At 43.0% G+C, this 11205-nt stretch overlaps 1 protein-coding gene across 2 annotated transcripts in view; it reads left to right on the top strand.

Annotated features, from left to right (window-relative positions):
• TMEM267 (transmembrane protein 267) overlaps positions 1–10493 on the top strand; it is a 32683-nt gene extending 22190 nt beyond the window's left edge. For both annotated transcript variants that reach the window (XM_069748778.1, XM_069748771.1), the window contains exon 4: positions 8545–10493. In XM_069748778.1, coding sequence (XP_069604879.1) covers positions 8545–8880 — 336 coding nt within the window. In that variant the 3' untranslated portion in view covers positions 8881–10493. The remainder of the gene's footprint in view (positions 1–8544) is intronic.
• The last annotated feature ends 712 nt before the right edge of the window (positions 10494–11205 follow it).

Here is an 11205-nt window from a genome sequence, read left to right on the forward strand (position 1 = left end):
CAGGCCACAATCTAGTATATATATATATATATATATATATATATATATATATATATATATATATATATATATATATATATATATATATATATATTAGATTGTGGCCCGATTCTAACGCATCGGGTATTCTAGAATATGCATGTCCCCATAGTATATGGACAATGATGATTCCAGAATTCGCGGCAGACTGTGCCCGTCGCTGATTGGTCGGGGCAACCTTTATGACATCATCGTCGCCATGGCAACCATTATGACATCTACGTCGATACTGTGGCCGTTGCTGATTGGTCGAGGCCTGGTGGCCTCGACCAATCAGACGCGGGATGTCTACGTCCTTTATGACATCATCGTCGCTGTGCCCGTCTCTGATTGGTCGAGGCCTTGTGGCCTCGACCAATCAGAGACGCGGGATTTCCAGGACAGACAGACGGAAAAACCCTTAGACAATTATATATATATATATATATATATATATATATATATATATATATATATATATATATATATATATATATATATATATATATATATATATATATATATATATATATACAGCTAATATAATCTCTACTTATACAAATATGCTACAGTATTTACTGTATATTATATTAATATATGTAACTGCAGAATTATATTGAAATACAATAATTACATATTAATAAATAATACATTGTATAACTCATCATATAATATAATTACATTTTTAGCCTATTCCTATCCCAAAATTTACCTCTCTGTTGATAATTGGTTGAAAACCTAAAACTGCCATCTTTAGTCTTATGAGCTGTGAAAACAGAGTGTGAGATACTCACCTGCTTCCATTTGTCAATTTCCGCCATCTTTACAGAGAGATCTGAGCCTCCAGCTTTTAACCCTTTCAGAGGAACTTCTTTAATAGACTCCTGAATCGTTTCATAGGGTTTGTAGCAAATATGTAATTTTCTTCGTACTTCATAGATTTGATTTTGGGTCAGTTTTGGAGATTTTGATTTTGGCTTTTGATAAGATTGAATTCTGCCTGGTTTCAAAAACTTAGTAAAATTTGTTTTCCTTTCAAGATTCTCATGTTTTCTAGAAAAATCAAGGGACTGCGCACATTCATATAAAGAATCTTTCTGTGACGCAATAACACAGGATACAGGATTTAAGAATTTAAATTTGTTTACAAAACAATTTATCATGGATTGTTGATTCAAATTCGTACAGACCAATTTATAAATCCTTTCAAAAATGGACATAAAAGTAAACGTACATTATTTACGGCCAATCTTCAATTTTAGAAGAATATCAAGATCTGGATAATTTTCTTTTAATCCACAGAAAATCAAAAATTTTTATCTTTCTACATCAGTCATGTCTTCATGGAACGCATCATTCTGCATTTTTAATGAAAATCTCCTGATAAAAGTTACTGGCAGCCAAATTTTAAACAATTTATTTTTCTCTTGATTAGTCAAATCAAACTTATCAGCAAAACTCTCAAATATCTCTGAATTTCTGCACACAGGGATTTTCTCATCATATGCAGGAATGATTTTGCATAACTTTAGCAAGATTTTTCTAGATTTAGGTTGGAGTTGGGCCTCGTCTTCTATTTCTAGTGGTTAGTGGTTGTACATCATCTTTGTCAATTGGCATGTCTCCTACACTTTCTCCATCTTGTTTTTCATCATGAGTCACAAAGTCAATGTCACCTTGGGCCACACACGTGTGTCACATCTTCTTGCTCACCCTTCAAATTACAGTCAATCTTAGGAACATCATTAATTTCCATTTCCTTAGAAATTCTTTCTACACTGTCTTTTTTGGACTTCTCTGTAACAAACTTGTTAAATACATAAACCATATGTAAAATATTTTTCAGTTGCTCTTTTTCTTTTTTCCTAGACATTAGCTTAGAATCTAACATTAGGTTGGCGATTTTACATTCTGAAAATAAAGAAAGCCAAAATATTTCTAAGCTAGATCCGTACAAACTTACAAATTCTATCTGACTTGATTTAGCATATGAATTAATCAAATCCATTTGTCTTACCTTGAAATCTCAGCTTGTAGTCCCTTTGCTTTTACAACGCTGGGCTCCGGACTTCAGCACGGGTATTTTCAGCACATCTGTCTTCAGCACATCCAGTGCTTGTCAATCCGTCTGACACCTGTTAAAGTCTCCGTAATTCGTAGGTTCTTGTATGAGTTCTTTGTGACTTGAAGTTTTGAAGTGGAATTCCTGAATACTTGCACAATCTAGCGGAACTCTTCTGTCTTCCCCCGTGTGCAAAAAGAAGGAAATTCACGCAAAAATAGCACAAAAAATCAAAACTGGCTGGCTTGGCCAATGTTAAAAATGGTTGTTGCGCAAAAATATTTAATCAAGACTTAACCAGGTGCGTTATTCTTAAAAGAAAAATGTCATGGTATTCCGATAAAGTATAGTGGTTTATTGAATTGTCCACAGAAAACCAAATTGCAGAAAACATAAAAGTAGATGAACTAGTTACGAACAGATTGTCCATGTGTAGATATCAGCGCTTGTCTTGTTACTCATCTTTCCCAAGGTCCTGAATGATAAGTCTGTCTGTGTGAAGTTTGAAGGTCATCATGGTTACCGCTATCAGCTGTTGCTTCTTCATCTGTTGTCCATGGAGAATGTGTAGGAAGGGAGGTGACCGTCCCACGTGACCAAAAAACCCCACATCCTCCTAAGAGACGTTTATATATATGTCCAACACAGATCACGTGTCCTCTGTATATGGTGTTAACTTATACTCTGAGCTACATACACAGTAATAGCTTTTGATAGTGTCAGCAATAAGCAATGTGCTCAGTACATAATTGAGAATAATTCAATTAATATTTAACACTCCACAACAGTCACGGTCTCTCATGTAGAATTGCCCACCCCTACTCTAGAGGTGTCAGAAACACATGATCTGTTGGGGGGCCATGAGGACTGGAGTTTGGGAACCGCTGCTCTACAGGAAGAGGCGACAGTTCTTTGTTTCTCTGCTCCTGCTCTCCCGTCTGTCAGGCCATGTGCACACGTACAGTATTTTTTGCGGTTTTTTTTTGCATTTTTTCGCTATAAAAACGCGAAAAAAACGCTTACATATGCCTCCTATTATTTACAACTAGCTATTGAACCCGTTCTACGCCCGGGTGGCGAGCATTTATATTGGTATATGGTCTCCATCCTGGTATGTGCTGCACCCATCCTGCGTCCCCATCCTGTCATGTGCTGCACCCATCCTGCGTCCCCATCCTGTCATGTGCTGCACCCATCCTGCGTACCCATCCTGTCATGTGCTGCTCCCATCCTGCGTCCCCATCCTGGTATGTGCTGCACCCATCCTGTGTCCCCATCCTGTCATGTGCTGCACCCGTCCTGCGTCCCCATCCTGGTATGTGCTGCACCCATCTTGCGTTCCCATCCTGTCATGTGCTGCACCCATCCTGCGTCCCCATCCTGTCATGTGCTGCACCCATCCTGCGTCCCCATCCTGTCATGTGCTGCATCCATCCTGCGTCCCCATCCTGTCATGTGCTGCACCCATCCTGCGTCCCCATCCTGTCATGTGCTGCACCCATCCTGCGTCCCCATCCTGGTATGTGCTGCACCCATCCTGCGTCCCCATCCTGGTATGTGCTGCACCCATCCTGCGTCCCCATCCTGTCATGTGCTGCTCCCATCCGGGGGCCTGAGCAGGCGGGGACACCGGTGCGCTGTGGGGGTCAGGTGCCGGTATCGCCGCCAGCTCAGGCCCCCCAGCACTTACTATATTCACCTGTCTTCCGTTCCACCGCTGGGCGCCGCCATCTTCCCGGTCTCCTGGCTGTGACTGTTCAGTCAGAGGCCGGCGCGCATTAAGCGCATCATCGCGCCCTCTGAACTGAAGGTCAAAGGCCGAAGACCGGGAAGATGGCGGTGCTCAGCGGTGGAACGGAGGACAGGTGAATATGGCCGATACTCACCCTCCTGGCGGTCCCTGCTTCTCTGTTGGAGATCGCGGTGTGCGTTCAGTGTGAACGCATACCGCGATCTCCCGGGAGCGTCACTCTGTGAGGCCCAGACTGTACCTACGCAGTCTATAAAGGCTTCGGACAGAGTGACGCTCCCAGCGTTATATTATAGATGTATGTATTCCGCATTTCTTGTGCAAATGTTGCCTTTTTTTCCGCGAAAAAAATCGCATTGCGGAAAAAAAAGCAACATGTTCATTAAATTTGCGGAATTGCGGGGATTCCGCACACCTAAGAATGCATTGATCTTCTTACTTTCCGCACGTGGCTGTGCACACCATGTGGGAAGTAAGCAGATTATGTGCGGTTGGTACCCAGGGTGGAGGAGAGGAGACTCTCCTCCACGGACTGGGCACCATATAATTGGTTAAAAAAAAAGAATTTAAATGAAAAACAGTGATATACTCACCTTCGATGTCTTCCCGCCTCTCATCGGTGCACGCTGCCGCTTCCGTTCCTATAGATGCTCTGTGTGAAGGACCTGCGATGACGTCGCGGTCTTGTGATTGGTCGCGCGACCGCTCACGTGACCGCTCACGTCATGGAAGGTCCTGCACACACACGCCATCTATAGGAACGGACGCCGCTGAGGAGATCGGCTGTCTGCGGGTGAGTATAACCATTTTTTATTTATTTTATTATTTTTAAACATTCTATCCTTTACTATTGATGCTGCATAGGCAGCATCTATAGTAAAAAGTTGGTCACACTTGTCAAACACTATGTTTGACAAGTGTGACCAACCTGTCAGTCAGTTTTCCAAGCGATGGAAAACTTTAGCATTCTGCAAGCTAATTACGCTTGCAAAATGCTAAGAAAACCGGGAAAAAACGCAAAAAAATAAAATGCTGATTTCTTGCAGAAAATTTCCGTTTTCTTCAGGAAATTTCTGCAAGAAATCCTGACGTGTGCACATACCCTCAGACTGCACAGAGGCATAACAGAGAGGCAGGATGTCAGTTCAGGGCAGACAAGACAATGGCAGGTGCAATGAATGCTGGGAAGTGAGGGAGAGGAAGTTCTAGTGCTCATAATGCTGACAGAATGTTAAAGGAGAGGAGCCACCAACTAAAATTAAAAAAAAGTGAAAATCTGGACGGTCTCTGTACAAATTAGACTGTGTGCACCAGGAGAAGTTTTACTTTTGAAGGCATCAAGACCATGATGTTCTGCAGGTTCTGTGTGACAGGACAGATTTGCTGGAATTCTGACAGTTGTAGTCATGTGGTCGCCTGCGCTGGCTTCTGTATAAATCTATATGTTTAGGCATATACTGGGCCGCAGGCGGCATCGAGGCGATGAGAAAACTAATATTTACCGTGAAGTCAGCAGGGAACATCGCATGGTAACACAAAACCCATTCTTAATTAAAATAAAGACACAAAACCTCAAGTTGGAAATCAGTGGCCGTGGTGTTTATTTAGGTTGACATGAAATAAATTAATTGAATATTACCAATAAATATCTTAATAAATAAATACCAAGAATTTCATAAATTAATTAACACCAATAAATAACTGAAACAATCCACCCAATAGTTGGGCGATTTTACCCTCAAATTAACAACCACGACAAGGAAAGGAACACAACAAAATAGGAAGGGCGGGCGGGATCTTCTCTCTTCATAAACGATATGAGGAAAACTGAGGTAAACCTGCCTATTTATAGACAAGATTTTTCCCGGTCTTTTACAGCTGACCAATGAGAAGGCATAAAAAGAGCGCCAGCAAAAACCAGAAATAACCAGCTCGTGTTACCACAGCTTTACACATTACTCATTTAACCCTAAAAATTCATATCAGAAACCAACCAATATAACGCCAAAGTGATAATTAAACTAATAAATGAAAAATAAACTGTAGGGTCTGTGTTCCCATGAGACCTCCCGCATACTTGGCTTCAGGGGAGGGCTTCCAGGAAATTCCCCGCGTTCTGCTCCTATAACATGTAGTGATGGCAGATTGTCAGTGAGCGGACGATGCTGTCCTGCCAGTCACTGGGTCAGGAAGAGACGGGGTTAAATGCCAGCGTTTGTAGCAGGATGAGACCGCGCAGCCCATTGATGATGCCCCATGTGGGTGTTTTCCATAGAGACGGAGGACAGGTTCAAGGAGGAAACCGTATGTGCAGCCGGCAGGGCGGATAGCGGATTAATGTCGGTGCAGTAGTCACGTCAGGGAAATGTGTGTAGTCATAAATATTTAATCAGGAAAGTGTCTGGTGATGTGGAAATGTCACGTAGGCCACCATTGTGCTCCGACATCCGACGGATTATGTGCTGCACCAGCCTGGAAAAGGCGTAGTGCCTGGCAGACATCTTGGGCGCTCCCTACGAAGGGCCAAATGCCAAATGTGCCACCGCAAAGCCTGTAAACCGCAACATGCAAAGGTGTGCTAGGGAAAGCAGAGAACACAAAAAGAGCAGAAAAATGGCAAAATTATATCTGCAATAAAGCGGCAAAATATTAGAAATATTAAGAAAAATGTGCATTTTTTTGAGCTTTTGTGCTGTGATTGACCGGCATAATGAGGCTTGTAGGATTTAAATTATCATATACGGTAAGTTTTTACTCAAATTTAATCAGAAATCATACACGTGTGTGTATATGTGTGTGTGTGTATGTATATATGTGTATGTATGTGTATATATACATACATATTTTATTGATACACAATAAGATAGATAAAATTTTCATGTTAATAGTAAAAACAATGAAAGCAAGGGGAGGCCAATGGGAGACACAAAATAATAAATTTAAGAAAGCATTACAAAGGGTAGCCACAAGGTGGCAGAATACTACCAAGGAGTAATAACAGATGTGTATGGGCACATCCGGACACTCCGTTTTGTCCTCACTTCATCTGGGGGTCAAAAGTGGAGGGAAGGAGGTGTCTTTAATAATAGCAATGATGATCCAATAGGTTAAAGCAAATGGTATAGTTTCCCAGCAGCGGTTGTTCACCACATCACTGGTGACGCTGGAACAGGAGTTTGCACATTATCAGGATATCACACGTATCGTGATGATGGCGGAACCGAAAAATGAAGCAAGGAAGGCAACCTATTGGGAAAAATGTCCATACAAGATTGTGGCTCCAGGAGAAGAGAGTAAAACAGTTGGTGGAGATATGGGAAGTGCAGAAGAGACTAAATAATTAAAAAAAGAAAAGAGAGTGAGAGATTTAGGGTTTTCTCACCTCCGCCTTCCAAATGATTTCTCAATATGATAAGTTTGAGTGGCCGTATACACTAAACGTGGCCTCCATGAACAATTTTGATGAGATCGGACGGCCATCTTGTATGTACTGCGGTCCGATTATTCCTAGATGTTGGATATCGAGGTGGATGATGGGGATTCAGCAGGTTGGATTTAAAAATGGCTAACCCTATGTTCTCACGGTGGATAAGCGGCTGCATAAAATGTATGGTAGCGCAGAAGTATTGAGAATTCAGCAGAGCATGTGTATGGGACAGCTGTCAGGCCCAATGCTCGTTCAGAGGACCACCATCGCTCACATGCACGCATGGTGGGCTTCTCAGTACTTTTCGGCAGGGAGTGGGGGGATCACTGCTGTGACGGCTTATCGTCTGTGAAAATGAAGAATCCGGTGTTCATGGCCCCCTGGGGAGCTGGTGCCGACTTTACCATAGTGACTAATAGACCTTCTCTTCAGAGATGAGAAGACCATATGGATTCATCTTCACCTTCTACTCTTATGTCCACATGTGTGTGTGAGATATGGTAAAATGAGTAGGGTTGTCCACCTTTTCGGGACAGTGGTCCATGTATTTTGGCTAAAAATGATTTGTACATTTGGGTTTTATTACAGTTTGCACTGTTTTGGCTTTTATAGACATTTTGGGTTTTTTTGCCATAAATCAGCTGAGAGGAGCTCAAAAAAGACAGATAAGTTACAAACTCCCCTGTCAGACTATCAGAAGGAGCTCACTGATGAATTCTTAGTAAACTCATTCTAGCGGCTATCCATAGACAGTCCAACGCAGAGGCTACAGAAGGTAAATGGTGCAAAAAAATTTAAGGAAACCTACGGTAATTGCAAAAAAGGATTTCTAGCCCTAAATACACGCATTTAAGTAAGAAAAATAAATTTGTCCCCATAGGTGGACAACTCATCCTGTCCATCCACAGCCAATAGCAGTCAAGGTGGTCTATAGCTATCTAACCATACACATGTGCGTCGGCTGAGTGTGCACGTGTCCTCTACCGGAAACCTCTGGTGGCAGCTTCCCTCCAGGAAGGATAAAATTATCTGGGGTTTGATATCAAAGATCCCGACCCTTTTCTTCCTCCAACATCATCTGATGGGTGAGAATCAGGGGGGCTCCATATACACATATATGGACAGGCGGTCCTGCTAAAACCATGGGGCTTGGCTGACATTACTGACATGTTTGGCTTTCCATAGATCGTGTAGTTATCTGGTGCCCTACAATTATAACTTTTATATGACCCTGTTTTTCTAGGTTCCAACTTTGTAGTCTCTAATGTTCTTTCTTTCTGTCCGTAGGCGGCTCTCCACCTCCCCCACCGTCCTCCTCTTCACTGCTCAACATTGATCCCTATTCTGGCCCTGGCCCTGAAGTTCCTTATGCAGCTCCTGAGGTTGAAGGACTCTTGGTGTTTCTTGCCTTGGATGTTGTTCATATCTTGGACTTCCCACCACGTCCGCGATGGAATTCGACATGGGCTTTGGCTGTGTCCATTTGGGAAGACTGGTCCGCTTCCATATTGGCTTTATGTGGCCATCACTGCCTCGCTCCCCAATCTCTGCTCTCTTGTCATGTACCTGACTGGGACCAGAGAAATGATGACCAAGAAGCACGGGATACACATCGATGTCTGAGGAAAGATCGTGCTCCGATGGTTATAAAGAGTTTACATTCCAAGAACTTACCGTGATGGTCGGCAGACACTAATTTCATCACTGTTTAATCGTATAGGATCTAAGTAATTACTGCTATAGAAATATAGCCATGGGGGATGGGAAACACTACCATGGCTTTCCAGTAAGCCCACCTGCAGAATACAAGCTGCATTGTACTAGTATGTAGTCTGTGTCCCCCGTCCCAGCCTGTATCTGCTGATCTAGGTCCCTATTTATTCTTCCTAGAAGATCAGATGTTTGGAGCTGTATATAACCCAGGGTGTGACTGATCTGTGTGTCCTGTGGTAATGGAGAAGACCCTATAAATGTCGTACAGGGCTGCATCCATAGTGGGGGAGCATCATCTCATAGGACTGGAAGAAGTATCGGACATTTTTAAAGGGAATCTGTCAGCAGGGTTTTGCTATGTAGTCTCACATCAGAATGAGGTAGGGACAGAGCCCTTGATTCCATCTGCTGTGTATAATCCTATCCACACCAAAGCTTACAAAGAGCTGCTAATCAGTGGTGGAGGCAGGCTTGGACTAGGAGGCACGAGGACGGTTGTCCTGTAGTTTTAATCACCTGCTGTTAAACATTGATTGTATTGAAACAGCAAAAGTAAGTGGGACATTGTAATCAGGGTCTCTGCTCCTACGTTATGCTGCTTTCAGATTACATAGCAAAAACATGCTGACAGATGCCTTTTTATCAGAAAACACCAAAAATACGTTAATGTTTTTTATTACTTGGGTCCAATTACTAATAAGAAGAGCCTCCTACTCTTTGGTGATCGTATGATTATGGAAGCATCTGAATACTAAGCCCTCCCTTCGTGATCAGAAGCAATCAGACATGGCAGGCACAGTGTGGCATCACACGGTGCCCATATCCTGTGTGAGAACCGCTGATGGGGGTGATTGTGGGGGGTGCTGATTGGGGGTCTTTTCTGATATATCCATATGACCTAATGTGCCTTACAAGCATAGGTTACCATCGCTGGAAGATTCCCCAAACGTTTAGTAGAAGTGTTATGAGTCCTGCTCTGAGGAACACTAACTTTCCAAGTGATCAATATGGTCTTTTTATCTCAGAAATGCTTCATCATTAGGATTTATTTTTATGAATGCTCTAATAAATGATATTCTGGTCTATGGGATTCACTGTGACCCTATTATGTATAATTGGGGCGCATATCGGCTTAATTAGGCCAGGCTCCATACTATGAGCTTTCTACAAGTACGAAGTCCTCAGTTTTTAGATCTGACATAACGTGAATCTCCGCTGTGGTCCGACACTATACTCCATAGTCTATGGAAGGCGCAGGGTAGGGTCTCTCACACTGGGGGCCGTCAGCCCTCCTGCCATGAGGCCTGAGAACCTGCTCCGTTATGAAGGCCACGGGGATTGTTAGAAATTCAGTATAAATTGAGGGCTGGTGGTTGATGAACATCTACAACACTGAATCCTGCAACAACAAACTCTGCTCATGAAACCATGAGGTGGAAAGTCCGCCATTCCCAAATATCTCTTACCGGTGTGGAAGCGTCTGAATAAAGCTGTATTAATAAATTCACTATATTATCTCAGAACTGTCTCAGTTTGGTTCCTAACTGCGTTTTCTCTATATTTTCACAATGTTTTGCTATTTTTTTATTTTTTTTTTTTTTGGGGGGGGGGGGGGTTAAGGCAAGCAAAATATTCAGCGTTCCTCATGTGCAGAATTGCATCCGGACGCACACAAGCCGTTCTCATTGGCTGCCAAGTTACAGGTAACGAGGATCTGCAGCCCGGCCACTGCTGCTTAAGACCATGTTCACACTAGGCGTTTTATTCTGCAGAAAAACCTGATCTCTTGACAGAAAAAAAACTGGCAAAAACGCAGGTTTTGCTGCGTTTTTGGTGCTTTTTTTTTTTTATATAAAGTGAACCTGTCGGCAGATACGGCCATCACCTTTCAGAGCTAATATACAGCATTCTATAATGCTGTAGCCCCCGATCTGACCTGAAAGATAAGTAAATTTATACCCACCTGAGGGGCAGTCTTTGTCCGAGGGGTGTTGCTGGTCTTGGTATGGCACCTTCCTTCTTATGATCGCCGCCGTCCTACTTGCTTCTTACGGATGACACAACCCTGCCTCATCCACACAGGCTCCCCGGCATCATGCTCCTGCGCAGGCGCACTTATCTACCCTGTTGAGTGTAGAGCAAAGTCCTGCAGTGTGCAGGTGCCGGTGCTCCTTGACCTTTTCCTGCGCACTGCAGGACTTTGCTCTCCACGTGGTGTCGTTCGTCATTAAGCAG

This window comes from Ranitomeya imitator, chromosome 1, assembly GCF_032444005.1.
Source record: "Ranitomeya imitator isolate aRanImi1 chromosome 1, aRanImi1.pri, whole genome shotgun sequence".
NCBI classification, from domain to species: Eukaryota; Metazoa; Chordata; class Amphibia; order Anura; family Dendrobatidae; genus Ranitomeya; species Ranitomeya imitator.